General features: G+C 36.7%; 1 protein-coding gene across 2 annotated transcripts in view; it reads left to right on the forward strand.

Annotated features, from left to right (window-relative positions):
- ARHGEF12 (Rho guanine nucleotide exchange factor 12) overlaps window positions 1–17,619 on the forward strand; it is a 158,561-nt gene that overhangs the window by 70,406 nt on the left and 70,536 nt on the right. The window contains exons 2-4 of one of the 2 annotated variants that reach the window (XM_040258116.1): window positions 1,931–1,954; window positions 3,583–3,668; window positions 5,271–5,327. In XM_040258116.1, the coding sequence (XP_040114050.1) occupies window positions 1,931–1,954; window positions 3,583–3,668; window positions 5,271–5,327 (167 nt within the window). The remainder of the gene's footprint in view (window positions 1–1,930; window positions 1,955–3,582; window positions 3,669–5,270; window positions 5,328–17,619) is intronic. The other variant, XM_040258117.1, reaches the window with a different exon arrangement.

Below are 17,619 nucleotides of genomic sequence, written 5' to 3' on the forward strand. Positions count from 1 at the left end.
GTGGTAAGTCAATTGCAATAAGGAAGTTGTACAGTGAGGTAGCCCTTCTTATTTCATTTTTGTCCTCTTTCCTTTCCTTTCCATCCCCTTGGAAGAGAAAATAGCTCAGGAAACTGGTTTACAGTCAGTAGTCTGGGAACTTCCGGTTTCTTTACCAGAATCTCCCTGGATGATGCAGTTTCTGACGCAGGTGGCATTGTTCTGGGATAGGAGTTTTTAATATAATGGTTGTCAGGCCAAGTGGCTAAGGTTGCTAACTGCAGGTATTATCCTTTGCAGAAGTTCAGTTGGGAATTCTTTACTGCCAACTTTTATGTTCATCTTTTTTTAAAAATTATTTTAATTGGAGGATAATTACTTTACAATATTGTGATAGCTTTTGTGATTCTTTCAATCTAAATCCCATTTCCTCCCACCTCCTTCAGCAAGTAAGGATGGACTACTTAGGAACTCTTATTTCTGAAGATTTTATAATCTTTTGTAATCAATATATTCTTTAGAGTAGTGTCCTCTCTCTTAGTCCAGAACCTCTATTTCTTGTCATGCCTACCTGGGTTGTAAGTTAATATTCTGTAACTTACTAGGGAAGTTTTTAGAGTCTCTTTTTTCTTTAGATCAATTTTAATTTATATGGGAATTAAAGGGAATTATAATTAAAGTTATATTTAGACTAAGTTTTCTTTTTAAGCTAAACTACCTCCATGCCAAATAAAATAGTCAAGTGTCATTGTTTTATGTTTATTTCTTCCTACCCTTAATAATGTGCTTCCCTGGTGGCTCAGTGGTACAGAATCTGCCTGCAATGCAGGAGACACGGGTTCTATGCCTGGGTGAGGAAGATCCCCTGGAGAAGGAAATGGCAATCCATTCCAGTATTCTTGCCTGGGAAATCCCATGGACAGAGGAGCCTGGTGGGCTACGGTGCATGGAGTCACAAAAAGAGTCGGACACAACTTAGCGACTAAACAACAACCCTTACTAATAGTCTTAAAAAAAATTACTGATATTCTTAATAAACCCTGTTCTTATTACCTAGACTAAATAATCTTTACATGAAATAGTATAGGTTGAGATGATTATAGAAATGACAAAGATGAGAAGAATGGAAGTGTGAGGACATTCCTTTAGACTTAGGTTAGTGTTTATGCATAGCGTCAAATTCTTATCAGGAAGCCTCCAGAAATATTCTTTTAAAAAGACAACCAGGAGGAAAAGTTGCAGTTCTTCTTGCTTACAGAACTGAAAAAAAGGTTAAAGTACCTTTTGTTTTCTACTTTTGGAACTTGTTTGTACTACCTGATGGTACTTCAATGGTAGTTTTTTCTAGATATCTGTTATTACAGAAATAATTGAATGGGGAATATTTATGTTAAACATAAATAATTAAAGATCTTGATTTGATCATGATCAAAGGTTAGACACAGACCCATAGAGCAGTAATCAGGACCCAGATATTTTGGATGGGGAAAGGTGAAGAAGGAACTTTCTTTCTAGGAAAAGTAAATATAGTATTTATATTATAATATTTATAATGATGACATTTTTCTAGCTTCCATTTTTTAAGTCTATAAAATAGAAATAATATCCTCATAGATATTTTTAGAATTAAAGAATAATATATGTGGACAGTTTAGAATAGTGCTTAGCATCTACTAAGCCCTCAATAAATGTAGCTATTGCTATTATTTGGATTTTTAAAAAGAGAACCCATACTCAGGGACAGCTGATGGTAAATGCAACTGCAATTTAAGATTTAACAAAGTAGTTAAGACATTAAAAAATGTATCCAGTTCCACTTGTTTGTTGAATTTTGCCTTGGAAAAAGCAAGATTTAAATCCCTTATTCTGGTTTTATAGAATTAATAAACTTAATAACAATCTTAAAAGTGAAATAACTACATCTGATCTTTTTGTTTTTTCTTTGTTTCAGGTTTCCCCTCAAAAAACCTATAAGGTAAGTTGTTCAGTTGCACTTCATATGTTTAGGTTCAGTGTTACTTAGAAGTGTTCCTTTGAAATTACGGTGTATTTTCATGGTTTTAGAAAATGTGGATTTAAGTAGTTTAAAATTTCAAAATGTTTTACAAGTTTGAAATATAACAGGTGTTACATATTTTTTCTGGAAGATGGCATTATTTTGATAACATTTCTAATGTTTTTAATATAAGCATTTTAAAAGTTTGTTCAAATTGATACTTAAGGTCACTCCCTATGAAGAGATTTAATTTCAAAATCTTTTGTGACTGTTATAAGTTGTGAGTAGCTTGGGGAGTGTAAATGGATTGCCAGTTTTGATGTGTTTTATAACTTGGGTGACTGTAACTGCCTTTAGTTAATGAACTTTGGCAAACTGAATTAGTTACCCTAAGAAAGTAAAGGAAAAAAAAATCCAAAATGTCCAGATATTTCTGTGTCTGTATCTATATCTTCATATTTATTCATTTCTCGGGATTAAGTGCCTCTTCCCGAGTTCTTGTTCTTCAGCATCTCTTTTCTCTCTGATCTTAATTGTCATAAATATTATTTAAAATGTAGGTAGTGTGTCATTCCTAATTATTATGATACTCTTATCATTTTTTAGTGATGGTATAGTCCAAGGTACCAATGCTCATCTTGGCATTTCAGTTAATTAGTAATGTATGTGTTACAGTAGTGGTCTTATTTGCTGCCCAGTCATTATCTGATCAAGTATAATATGGTAGGGCATAGGAAAAACAATCATTCTAATGTCATCTGGGGCTTGCAAAAAATATGTCTGTGGCATGAACTGTAGGCAGGCTTTAAAAGAGCCTTGCCTAAGATTTTTTTTTTTTAACTGTTCTCATCTATGCTGTATTTACACAGTGTTTTTGAACCTGACCATAGTAAACACAGGGTTGGGGACTATGTTTAATTACTTTTCAGTACTGTTTTCTTATCTGTTAAATTTGAATAATAGTGATCAACCTGTGAAAACCACTAAGAGATTTTAAGCAGTTATTTCTCAGAATAAAATACACCTTCTTACTAAATGCTGTGCTGTGCTTAGTCACACAGTCTTGTCCACCTCTTTGTGACTCCATGAACTGTTGCCTGCCAGGCTCCTCTGTCCATGGGATTCTCCAGGCGAGACTACTCTAGTAGTCTTCCTCCAGGGGATCTTCCCAACCCAGGGATCGAACCTAGGTCTCCCACATTGCAGGGGGATTCTTTACTGATTGAGCCACAAGGGAAGCTCAAGAATAATGGAATGGGTAGCCTATCCCTTCTCCAGGGAATCTTCCCTACCCAGGAGTCGAACTGGGGTCTCCTGCATTGCAGGCGGATTCTTCACCAGCTGAGCTACTAGGGAAGCCCTTACTGGTAAATACTGCTCATTATTTTAAAGCACTTTTTGTAACCAGCTAAATAGACTCTGTATTAAACATAGCATAGACTGAATTTTAAAACATTTTGAAAAATATGAATTAGGTTTATGAGACCTAAGGTAAACTCATTTATTGGTTTCTCTTTGTAAGACACACTTGGGATTTTTAAATTGTTTTTGTTACAGTGAATTTTTTTTTTTTGTAGTAAATATTTAATTGCTTTTATTTAACTTAGGCATGGAAGTATTTTGAACCGAGAGTCACCAACAGATAAGAAGCAGAAAGTTGAGCGCAGCACATCACATGATTTTGACCCCACAGGTAACACACTTTGTTCTGCCAAAGAATACTGAGACTGGTGAAGTTTCGAATAATACACCTTCAGCTACATGACTGCCTGTGACACCCAGGAGTAGCTGTTCGATCTATTTAAGACTCTCCTTCCTCTTCAGTTACATAGTATGAAACCTTTGCACTCAGAAGGAATACAGGCATTTTTAACTTTCAACACTATGGATTCTAATATGGAAGCATCATTGCAGACTGTGTTATATTTTTAAATAATAATGATAATAGAAATAGTTATATCATAATCAGAAATTTTGGTCAGACCAAGGACTTAGTAGCAAGGTAAATCCTAGGAATGAACAGTGGTATGTTTATGAAACCAACATTGTAATCAAGGCTATAACAACTACATATTCTGTAGTCAATTAAAAATTCAGATGTGATCACAGTAAATTGGAGAATTAGATAAAATAATTCAAAATTAATGATTGTCTCACTTTAGAGTAAGTAGATGAATAGAAATCCCTTTTTCTTCAAAAAGTATTCTAAACTCAGAGCTGTCTTTCAACTTCAGTAGTGTTGGTATTTCCTAGAATTTTCATGCTAGCATACTTTTGACTATTTATATTCTTAATTTTGTATATAGGTTGAACCCTTCTTGTAATATATAGGCTTTGGTTTTCCCTTGTAAACTCACTCAGTATTTAATTTATAAAAATTACTTGATAAATTTGCTTTTGTCATTTGAAATTTATTCTCTGTGCATATACTGTTTTGTTCACTTAGACATTCCCATGACAAAAGATAAAGTAAGTAAATACTAAGGTCTCAGATACATAAATATAATGTATCTATTTTTAGGTATTTTCACTTAGAAATAACATTTTTAATAGAGTGTTTTCTGTATCCAAGATATTTCATAGTTTAGTATAAACCGCTAGTGCACTTTGAAAAACATAAATATTACCTGGTAAGGGAAGAATGGGAAGTGAATAGCTACTGAACCTTGGGTGGTAGGTTAAAAATGAAATCCCGGTCATCAATTTAGGAGGCTTTGGTGTTGGGAGTATGTAATATGTAACTTCTGGATCTCTATTAAGAAATAATTCTTTGTTTTTGACACCTCATTTTGATGTCATAGGACTCCAAGGCTTTCATTTATTGATTAGTTTTGTCTTGATAACTAGGGTCACAAAGTTTCTGTCCTATACTCATCGAAGCCATTAAAGTCTTATTAGATTGACTTACTCTGTATTGTTCATCTGTGATGTGCCCCTCTCCAAAGACAGATTAGCAAAGTGGAACCCAGTGTTTCACAATGAGATTATTACAGCTTTTAGTGCTTTTGTCATCTCTACAATTGTCAGATAATATATTTTGTAGAATTCTCATGTGTTGTTTTGTTTGAACATATTTTTATTGCACTGTCTTTTCTTCAAACAAATCTAAAATGTCATTACCTGTGCTGTTCATTACTATTCTAAGGGCTGTCACCTGTGATGTTCATACTTTGTGTTTGCACGATTTAACTTGATCATGACTCATTCTTTTTTTTTTTTTCCCCATGAATTTTCCCCCTTACATTTGGTCTCCATATTTTCTATATCTCTCTCCTTTTCTCCCACTCTTGTGCAGATAGCTCCTCCAAGAAGACAAAGTCTAGTTCAGAGGAGAGTAGATCCGAGATATATGGTAAGCTAATGTAGCCAATTCAGCCTTGCACCTTTGGAGCTTGCTTCATGCTGTTTCATTTTTCTGTTTTTAACTGCAGTCTTCTTGTGTCTGCTCTGCATGGCATGATCTCCTGCAGGGAAAGGGAGCCTGGGGTTTTAATGTGGCTGTGATGTGGAAGCTTAAGATTGCTAGAAACTAACATTATAGAGGAAGAACAGGTACATTGTCCATCTTCTCTTTCATCTTGTTTATGTTAGGAAGGTGATCTCTTAAGATGTTTGGGTCGAGTTTCTCCAAATAACATGAATGAGCTTTGAATTCTTGGTGTTTTCTTCCCATGTCCCATTGGCAGAGTTTGGATCATGTGGAATTTCATCATTCCTACCAGTCTTCTCCTCTCAGTCTAGTCCCAGTGTAGTTTAGATGTGTTAGCAGCTCTTCAGAATTTTCATTTTATTTTTTATTGTTTCTTTCTTTTTAATTGCCTCATCATCTGGAAGTGCTGTTCTTGTATAATTTATCTACAACAGCAAAAATAACTTAAGTGTTTTATTTTTGTAGATGAAGAATGTCTCTGCCTTTCATAAGTCTCCCCAAAGCTTATTCTGAATGGGAAAATTTCAAAATGGCACCTCTAAAAAATAATCTCCACAAAGAGCAGGTTTAACCTGAATGGTCAAGTCTTGCAGCAGATGCTTGAAACACTAATATTTCCAGGCTGTGTTCTGTCTTCCAAAGATAACATAAACCCTGTTTGTGTAGTTCAGACGTATTTTTCTTTTTCCTTTGCATAATTTTACCTGCCCTCTTTTCTTGTTTTGGCATCTAATGAGTGTTTTGAGAAAAGTGAATAAGAGAAGTACTGCCTGGAACCTAAACTTTTAAAATAATCTTTGAAAGACTAATAAGTTTTTCTTTTTTAAGAAGATTCGAAATTTGGCCTCAAAGAAAAACCAGGTCTTCTTCAATAGAGCCAAAATCTATCAAGTATAAGGTTCTCCAGGTGCAGCTGTTTCCTAGCTTGATTAATACATGAAAGGAAAAAATATGTAAAAATGCCCCCTTTCTCTTCTAAGACACTTGAACACATACTGCCAGATACTGGTTAGTATTATGAAGCCTGTGTTTGGTTATAAATCAGTTAATGCTTCTGTGTTAGGTACATACCCATAGTTCTTTGCTTGGGTTTATGTGACTAGTACTTTTTCTGTGCAGTTTAAACCTTTTACATTAGTTCAGCAGGAAATGTGTACCATGCCATATGGCATGTCAGATTCATGTTTTTTTCTTCCTTCCAAAGTATTTGGCTCCTCATAATTTCTTGAGACTCTGTCTTTCTGTTCTATATAAAGAGCTTCCTATCGTTTATTCTCTCCTTAGGAATGTGAACACTCTCTTTATAGCACCATTCTTTTCCAGTAACCTTTTTAATGTTGTAATTTCATCTCCCCCTCATTTTCCTAGATCTGTGGTATGTATGCTGTTTGCTTTGGATGAGACTAACAATTTAGGAATCCATGGCTAGAAATAGTATACTAATATTTTTCTTACCAGCGATAGGAATACTAACACTAGTTCAGACATGCCATTGGCTTGGTAGTAATAGAAACATTTTAAGTGGTAATGGGGAAGTAAGGTGTGGCTTCTCTGTGTTTGTTTCTTGAGAACCCTTGAAATGCCTTTTTTGGAAGGGACTAAGCCATGAGTTCTCAAAAAGCACTTTCAAGGGGGATGACTTGATCAGAACAGAGTTAGCATGCTAACTTAAATCTTGATGACATTACAAATATTTTATCACCGGTGTGAATAGACTTTTTCACACTCTGTGCAATTAGCATGGGTGAAAAGGAGTATCTGGAGAGTTTTGGAAAGTTTAGAAATACTGGAGTATGACTTGAGTAGAATCATAGCAACTGATGACATTGCTTTAGTGTAGGGTCTCTTAAGCAAAGAGATCCAACCAGTCCATCCTAAAGGAAGTCAGTCCTGAATATTCATTGGAAGGACTGATGCTGAAGCTGAAACTTCAATACTTTGGCCACCCGATGCAAAGAACTGACTCATTTGAAAAGACCCTGATGCTGGGAAAGATTGAAGGCAGGAGGAGAAGGGGACGACAGAGGATGGGATGGTCGGATGGCATCACTGACACAATGGACATGAGTTTGAATAAACCCTGGGAGTTGATGATGGACAGGGAGCCCTGGTGTGCTGCAGAGGTCACAAAGAGTCGGACATGACTGAGCGACTGAGCTGAACTGAGGATCTCTTAACAAGACTACTTTTAACTTTTGAGATTATCTTCTCTTGGGGTAAAATTTGTTAGCTGGATACTTCACACAGATACTCGTCATTCACTTACAAATTATTTATTTTAAATTTTCCTAGCTATTTTTAGAGCCATTTTGTGAGATGGATTTACTTTGCTCATTTTAAGAGGAAATCAAATGTTTGTTTTGTATTCACTTCTTTGTTAAGCTTCTGCCCAGTGCAATAGGTCAATATTTGTTCCTTTTCCCCTTATTTTCCTCTCAGAACATTTTGGAGTCTTTTGACCATATACAGATATATTTTCTGATCTGCAATTTTAATGATATTTAATTTTATGTTTTCCTTACTGTAATGGAGAAATTTTGTGCTGTTTGAGGAATGTGAGAAATTTAGCAAGGGAATTTTGAGTTAAACTACAGCTTCTCCCTGATTTCTGTCTTGGTGTCCTAAAAAGATCTCAGCTGATGATATTATGTATAAGAAAATAAGCTATGTCTTTTTGAATCTGTGTTAGTTCGCTAGGACTTCTATAGTAAAATACTAGAGACTTGACTTAAACAAGAGTTTTATTTTCTCAGTTTGGAGACTAAAAATGTGAGATCAGGCTGCCAGCATTAGTCAGGTTCTGGTGAGAGCGCTTCTCCTGGTTTAAAGATGGTCACCATCTTCCTTCGTGCTTGCGTGGTGTTTACCTTGGTGCAAGTGTGTGTAGAGGGGGAAAGAGAGAACAAACTGTTTGGTATCTTGTAAGGATACTAATCCCAGCATGAGAGCCTCACTCTTAATGATCTTGAAAGTGAAAGTTAAGTCGCTCAGTCATGTCCGACTCTTTGCAACCCCGTGGACTGTAGCCAACCAGGCTCCTCTGTCCATGGGAGTCTCCAGGCAAGAATGCTGGAGTGGGTTGCCATTTCCTTCTCCAGGGGATCTTCTTGACCCAGGGATCGAACTTAGGTCTTCTGCATTGCAGGCAGACGCTTTAATCTCTGAGCCACTGGGGAACTTAACCCTAATTCCTCCTCAAAGGACTCATTCATCTCCAAATCCTGTCATGTTGAGGGTTAGGACTCAGCATATGAATTTTGTGGGGATGACACAGACATTCAGTCCATAAAAGAAGCAAATTGTTACTACTTGAAATATCCTGATTTAGATATTTAGAGTGTAATTTTTTAAATTCTTTTTTTTTTTTCCTGACTTCTCATATCTATAAAATGAGAAGTTCTTGGTTTGATTTTTTACTCCCACCAAGTTATCATTCTCTCTGTTTTTTCTTCAACTTTGTAAAGAGCATTCTACACCATGAACGTCTTGTGTCCTCATAAGTCACTCACTGATTAACTTCTTAAATTCTGACTGCTGAACACATACTCTCTGGGAGGTGAATCAAAACAATCTAACTTGAAAATTTATAAACTTTTTCTCAGTTCTCACCTTCCCCTTGAGACATTAGGCAGTGATGATACCCTATCTTTGGTGTATATAATATTATGTCTACCCTTTCCTTTTCTCTTTATGTTGGTTTTGTCTTTTCTGTATTTATTTTTCCTTCTTCTAAATTTAGGCATAACACAAATTTGTCCCTGGTCTTTTTCTGTTTCCAATCTCATATTTATAACAATTCACTGCATACTTCCACTCTATCCTTCAAATCAAAATGACCAGTCTGGGATTTATCCGTGTTAACTATGGCTGGAAATTGATTTCCCTGTTTCTTTTAGTAGCACAGTCACTTTTCTCTTCACTTAGTCTTATTTTCTTAAATTTACCTTGATTTCTCCCTTTCTCTTGTCCTCTATTGTCAACTGTTTGCCACGTTTCATTGGTTCTACCATCACATTATTTTTCACCCCTTACTGCATGGTTTCATCTTTGCAGCTTTGTTCAGTTTTTCATTATGTCATTAGACTTATTTAATAGGCTAGACTCATAAGTTTCTTTCATGTTGATTTCACATTGATTCACTTCCTTTTCATTTTTCTGTATTCAATCAGATTGGTATCACTGAAGTAAGGATTTAGTCATTCACTTTTTAGGAAAGTACAGATAGTTATTACGATATGCCATGATTTGTTTCCAACTCATCATTCTCCATTAATCTACTACTTTTCACCTAAAGGAACCAGACTGTCCCCCCAATTTTCATTTCTTCATATATGACTTGGTACTTTTTCTTTGCTCATGCCATCCCCATTGTTTTGAATGGTTTATCTCCTATAACTCCTTGTTAGAATCCTCCCCACCCTTCAAGGCCTGTGTTCAAATACTACCTCTTCCATATGGCTTTCCTAAGTTTGCTAAGTTTTTAAACAATTGCTTTTGTTGTCTGACATTCTGTTAACATCCTGCTTTATGTTAAGTTGTTCATATTTATATTCATCTTTACATCTTCCATAATGCCTGACACACTGGAATCATTCATTGAGTGAATGGTTGTTGAGATTGGTATGCATTGTTTTAGTAAAGTGGATTAATGGAATAAAATTGTTGATTCATTTAAATTGGATTCTTCCTTTCTCTGAAAAATTTTAAGGTAGAAGAAAATGTAACTTTGAAGAGAGACTAACTGTTGGTTATAATCTAAAAGAAAGAAATTGATATATTTGGAACTTAAAGCCCTTCTTGCTGGCAGCATTGTGCATTTAGAATCAAGAAACTTCTTAATCAAAGGATTATCTAAGGTCTAACTCATAAAACATGTATGTCTGGCAGCAGTTTAAAAATGAGCTGTTTTTATGGGGTTGCACATGGTCTTTCTCCACACCCTTCCCTGAAGCTAATTCTTAAGAGGTGAGACTTAGAGAAGTTTGGTCATGTAAAAAAATCAAAGATGAAGAAAGACTAATGTGCTTTCCCTGAAGTAAATGCAGTTTGAAAGGTTTAGTGTGTTGGTTTGCATATTTAACACTACATTTTCATTAATTTTCTACTTGGCAATATAGTTGCTGAATTTTTCAAGGAATATATTGTAGTGAAACCTCAGAGTACTTTTTCACTTTTTTTAGAATACCTGAAAGACTTCTTCCCCTCCCTACGGTAAACCATTATAAAGACTTAATTTTTTTTCACTTTCAATCCTTGGTATTTAACTTTTGAGTAAGAAACAGTTTTTTGTTTTGGTTTCAAATGTTGCATTGGAAAGGGGGATTAAGGAGGTGGAGTAAAAGAATGTGAAGTTCACCTACCCCTAAAAGCACATGAAAAATACATCTACATGTAGAAAAATTCTCACTGAAAACAAACTGGAAACTGGCAGAACAACTATACAACCAAGGCTGCAAGAAAGATTCTTACATAATTGGGTAGGATGGGAAGAAACACTGAGCTGAGACCTCTGCCCCTAGAAAGGACCTAAGAGGAAGAGGGAAGGAGTGTGGGTGGACACTCACCCTGAAGTAAGCAGGTGGAGCCACAGGCTGGGAATCATAGTTCTGGGGTCCTCTGTAGAGGAGGCAAGCCCCCTTGGCTGCTTGGTGAACCAGTGGGACAAAGAGAAAGGCTGGAAAAGCCTGGACTCCACTGTGAGGAGTACATGGGTACTGGCTTGCCAACAAGAAACACACTTAAAAAGGAACAGAGCCATTTCAAGCCTGACTACCAGGGATTCTGCTCTAGCAACCTGGAAGTGGACCCCACCCCGACAAGGCAACAGTGTCTACGTAGGACTGAGCATAGAGGAAATCCCACCTTAATTCCTGTGCAGGCCAGGACTAACACCAACCACCAGCACCAGCGTGTGCACCCCCTATCAAGGGGGTCATGGCTGGCACATCCTGAGGAAAAATGTGTCTGGCATCTACATCACGTTCAGCCCTCACACCAGAGACAATAGGCATAAACAGTCTACATGGGGATGCTGCTGTGTAAAAACATCCCTCAAGACCACAGTGGATAACTTAACACCTAAATTCAGAGACAGAGTTAAATAAAATGGTAAGGCAGAGGAACTACCCTCAAAAGAGCAAGGAACTACCCTGAAATAATAAATAATGAAACAGAAGTGATCAGTCTACTGGTTAATGAATTCAAAAATTTTATAATAAAAATGTTAACTGAACTAAGAAAGAGAATTGATCTAAGCACAGATAATTTCTAGAACCAATAAAGATCCAATAAAAAATAGATAATTCAGATTTCCACTTGGAACTCTGGTCTGAAGTGTCTAGTGCAAGGCCTCCACATATGATTCCCTATGAGCACATGAAACTAGACAAAGCACGAAGGAAAAAAGAACACAGGCACAAGTCATCCCTAAAAAGAAATCAACACAAACCACTCAACCAACCTTTCCCTCCAAGGACAAAATCCGAAAGGAAGAAGGAATAAAGCCTGACCTCAAGTGAAGCAAGTTAGAAAAAATGATGAAAAGACAGAAATACAGTACAAATGAAAGAACAAGGTAGAAAGTCAAAGACCAAATAAACGGAGAGGAAATAAGCAATCTACCTGAAAGAGAATTCAGAATAATGATAGTAAAGATGCTCTGAAGACTTGAAAATGAGGAAAATGCAAGAAACATTTGACACCATTAATATAATCACCAAGGACATAGAAAAAATAAGAAGCAAACAGAGATGAGTAACACAGTTACTGAAATGAAAAATACTCTAGAAGGAACCAATAGCAGAGTAACTGAGGCAGAGGAATGGATAAGTGAGCTGGAAGATGGAATGGTAGAAATAACTGCTGAGGAGCAGAATAGAGGGAAAAGAATGAAAAGAATTGAGGATAGCCTCAGAGACCTTTGGGACAATATTAAACTAACCGGCATTCAAGTTATAGGGGTCACGACTTAGCAGCAGCAGCAGAGGAAGAAGAAAAACAGAAAGGCACTGAGAACATTTTTGAAGAAATTAGATCAAGACCAAGAACCACAGAGAGTCCCTTACAGGAGAAACATGTTGAGACACACATTAATCAAGCTGACAGAGATTAAGCACAAAGAAAGAATATTAAAAGCAGCAAAGGAAAAGCAACAAGTAACATACAAGGGAAAACTCATATGTTTAACAGCAGATCTTTTAGCAGAAACCCTGCAGGCCAGAAGGAAATGGCAAGATATATTTAAAGTACTGAAAGAGAAAAATCTACAACCAAGATTACTATGCTTGGCAAAGATCTCATCCAAAATTGATGGAGAAATCAAAAGTTTTACAGACAAGCAGAGGTTAAGAGAATTGAGCACCACCAAACTAATCTTGCAACAAATACTGAAGGGACTTATATAGCCAGTAAACACACAAGAAAGGAAAGACCTACAAAAACAAACCCAAAACAATTAAGAAGATGCCAGTAGGAACATACTATCACTAATCACCTTAAATATAAATGGATTAATGCACCAACCAAAAGATACAGACTGACTGAATGGATACAAAAATAAGACCCTACAAGAGACCCACTGCTGCCAACAGAGACCCACTTCAGACCTAGAGACACATACAGACTGAAAGCAAAAGGATGGAAAAAGATATTCCATGTGAATGGAAACCAAAAGAAATTAGAAGTGGCAATCCTTATTTCAGACAAAAATAGACTTTAAAGAATATTATAAGAGACAAAGAATACTACTACATAATGATCAAGGGATTACTCCAAGAAGACGTAACAATTGTAAATATTTATGCACCCAACATAGGAGCACCTTGGTACATAAGGCAAACACTAACAGGCATAAGAGGGGAAATCGACAGTAATATTATAATAGTAGGGGACTTTGACACCCCATTTACACCAATGGACAGATCATCAAGATAGAGAATCAATAAGGAAACACAAACCTTAAATGAAACATTAGACCAAATGGACCTAATTGATATTTTTAGGACTTTCCATCCAAATGCAGAAGAATACACTTCTCAAGTGCACATGGACATTCTCCAGGATAGACCACATCTTGGGTCACAGATCAAGCCTCAGTAAATTTAAGAAAATTGAAATCATATCAGGTATCTTCTCTGACCACAACACTATGAGACTAGATATTAACTAGGAAAAAAAAACAGCAAAAACCAGAAATTCATGGAGATTAAACGATACATTACTAAATAACAAAGAGGTTACTGAAGAAATAAGGGAAATCAAAAGATTCCTAGAAACAAATGACAATGAAAACACAATGAATGACCTAAAACCTATGGGCTCAGCAAAAGCAGTTCTAAGAGGGAAGTTCATAGCAACACAACCATACCTTAGGAAACAAGAAAAGCATCAAAGAAACAACCTAATTCTACACTTAAAAAAGCTAGGAAAAGAAAAACAGAGAAAAGCCCCAAAGTCAGCAGAAGGAAAGAAATCCTAAATATCAGAGCAGAAATAAATGAAAAAGAAATGAAATGTTACCAAAGATTAATAAAACTAAAACCTGGTTCTTTGAGAAGATGAACAAAATTGACAAACCATTAGCCAGACACATCAAGAAAAAAAAGGAGAAAAGTCAGATCAACAGAATTAGAAATGAAAAAGAAGTTACAATAGACAACACAGAAACACAAAGGATCATAAGAGAATATTGTGAGCAAGTATATGCTAATAAAATGGACAACCCAGAGGAAATGGACAGATTCTTAGAAAAGTTCAATCTCCCAAGACTGAACCAGGAAGAAATAGAAATTATGAATAACCCAGTTACAAACACTGAAATTGAAATTTAAAAAAACTCCCCCCAAAACAAAACCCCAGGGCCAGATGGCTTCACAGGCGAATTCTGTCAAACATTTAGAGAAGACCTAATGCCTGTTTTTCTGAAACTCTTTCAAAAATTGCAGATGAAAGAACACTTCCAAACTCATTCTGCGAGGCTGCAATCACCCTGATACCAAAACCAGGCAAAGTAAAAGATGCTCAGTCACGTCCAACTCTTTGTGACCCCATGGACAGTCCATGGAATTCTCCAGGCCAGAATACTGGAGTGGGTAGTCGTTTCCTTCTCCAGGGGATCTTCCCAACCCAGGGATCGAACCCAAGTCTCCCACATTACACGTGGATTCTTTATCAGCTAAGCCACCAGAGAAGCTCCCAAACCAGACAAAGACAACACACAAAAAGTAAATTACAGACCAATATCACTGATGAACATAGATGCAAAAATCCTCAACAAAATTCTAGCAAACAGAATTCAGCAACACATTAAAAAGCTCATACACCAAAGTCAGATTTATTCCAGAGAGGCAAGGATTCTTCAGTATGTGCACATCAATCAACGTGATACACCATATTAACAAATTGAAAGATAAAAACCATATGATCATCTCAATAGATGCAGAAAAAGAAAAGCCTTTGACAAAATTCAGCACCCGTTTATGATAAAAATGGTTCAAAAAAGGGGCATGGAAGGAACCTACCTCAACATAGTAAAGACCATATATGATAAGCCCACAGCAAACATTTTCAGTGGTGAGAAACTAAAAGCATTCCTGCTAAGATCAGGAATACAACAATGGTGTCCACTTTCACCACTATTATTCAATATAGTTTTGGAAGTCCTAGCTACCACAATTAGAGAAGAAAAAGAAATAAAAGTAATCCAGATTGGAAATAAAGAAGTAAAACTTTTCACTGTTTGCAGATGACATGATACTATACATAGAAAACCCTAAAGAAACTATCAGAAAATTACTAGAGCTAATCATTGAATTCAGCAAAATCACAGAATACAAGGTCAGTACACAGAAATCACTTGCATTCCTATATACTGACAATGAAAAATCAGAAAGAGAAATTAAGGAATCAATCCCGTTCACCATTGTAACAAAAAGAATAAAATATCTAGGAATAAACCTACCTAAGGAGACAAAATACCTGTATACGGAAAATCATAAGACACTGATGAAAGGAATCAAAAACAATGTTAACAGATAGAGAGATATTCCATGTTCCTGGGTAGGAAGAATCAATATTGTGAAAATGACTGTACAACCTGATGCAATCTACAGATTGAATGCAATCCCTATCAAACTGTCAGTGGCATTTTTCACAGAATTTGAACAAAAAGTTTCACAATTCATATGGAAACACAAAAGATCCCGAATAGCCAAAGCAGTCTTGAGAAAGAAGAATGGAGCTGGAGGAATCAACCTTCCTGACTTCAGACTATACTACAAAGCTACAGTCATCAAGACAGTATGGTACTAGAACAAAAGCAGAAACACAGACCAGTGGAACAAGATAGAAAGTTAAACCCATGCATCTATGGGTACCTTATTTTTGACAAAGGAGGCGAGAATATACAATGGGGCAAAGATAGTCTCTTCAATAGGTGGTGCTGGGAAAACTGGACAGTTCAGTTCAGTTCGGTTGCTCAGTCGTGTCTAACTCTTTGTGACCCTATGAACGGCAGCACCCCAGGCATCCCTATCTATCACTAACTCCCGGAGTTTACCCAAATTCATGTCCATTGAGACGGTGATGCCATCCAACCATCTCATTCTCTGTCGTCCCCTTCTCCTCCTGCCCTCAGTCTTTCCCAGCATCGGGGTCTTTTCAAATGAGTCAGCTCTTTGCATGAGGTGGCCAAAGTATTGGAGTTTCAACTTCAACAATCAGTCCTTCCAGTGAAAACCCAGGACTGATGTCCTTTAGAATGGACTGGTTGGATCTCCTTGCAGTCCAAGGGACTCTAGAGAGTCTTCTCCAACACCACAGTTCAAAAGCATCAATTCTTCAGCGCTCAGCCTTCTTCATAGTCCAACTCTCACATCCACACATGACCACAGGAAAAACCATAGCCTTGACTAGACGGACCTTAGTCGGCAAAGTAATGTCTCTGCTTTTGAATATGCTATCTAGGTTGGTCATAACTTTCCTTCCAAGGAGTAAGCGTCTTTTAATTTCATGGCTGCAGTCACCATCTGCAGTGATTTTGGAGCCCCCCAAAATAAAGTCAGCCACCGTTTCCACTGTTTCCCCATCTATTTCCCATGAAGTGATGGGACCAGATGCCATGATCTTCGTTTTCTGAATGTTGAGCCTTAAGCCAACTTTTTCGCTCTCCACTTTCACTTTCATCAAGAGGCTTTTTAGTTCCTCTTCACTTTCTGCCATAAGGGTGGTGGCATCTGCATATCTGAGGTTATTGCTTTTTCTCCCGGCAGTCTTGATTCCAGCTTGTGTTTCTTCCAGGCCAGCGTTTCTCATGATGTACTCTGCATAGAAGTTAAATAAGCAGGGTGACAATATACAGCCTTGACGTACTCCTTTTCCTATTTGGAACCAGTCTGTTGTTCCATGTCGAGTTCTAACTGTTGCTTCCTGACCTGCATCCAGATTTCTCAAGAGGCAGGTTAGGTGGTCTGATATTCCCATCTCTTTCAGAATTTTCCACAGTTTATTGTGATCCACACAGTCAAAGGCTTTGGCATAGTCAATAAAGCAGAAATAGATGTTTTTCTGGAACTCTCTTGCTTTTTCCATGATCCAGCGGATATTGGCAGCAAAATTTTCTTGGATAAGTCTCCTAACGCAAAAGAAATAAGAGCAGAAATAAACAAATGAGACCTAAATAAACTCAAAAGCTTTTGCACAGCGAAGGAAAACATCAACAAAAGAAAAAGACAACCTGTGGAATGGGAAAAGATATTTGCAAATGATGTGACAACAAGGGGTTAATATCCACAATATACAAAGAACTCATTACAATTTAATATCAAGGAGAAAATAATCCAGTCAAAAAATGTGCAGAAGACTTGAATAGCCATTTTTGAAAGAAAATATGTAGATGGCTAACAGGCATGTGAATCAGTGCTCATCACTGCTGGTTATTAAGAAATGCTAATCAAAACCACAATGAGGTATTACCTCATACCTGTCAGAATGACGACCATTAAAAAGTCTACAAATAACAGATGTTAGAGAAGCTATGGAGAAAAGGGAAGCCTTGTACTCCATTGGAGGAAATGTAACTTGGTACAGGCACTGTGGAAGACAGTTTGAGTTCCTTAAAAAACTAAAAATAGAACTACCATATGATTCAGCTGTTCCACTCCTGGGTATATAGCTGGAAAAACAGAAATGCTAATTGGAAAAGACAATGCACCACAGT

Source organism: Oryx dammah, unplaced genomic scaffold, assembly GCF_014754425.2.
Source record: "Oryx dammah isolate SB20612 unplaced genomic scaffold, SCBI_Odam_1.1 HiC_scaffold_17, whole genome shotgun sequence".
NCBI lineage: Eukaryota > Metazoa > Chordata > Mammalia > Artiodactyla > Bovidae > Oryx > Oryx dammah.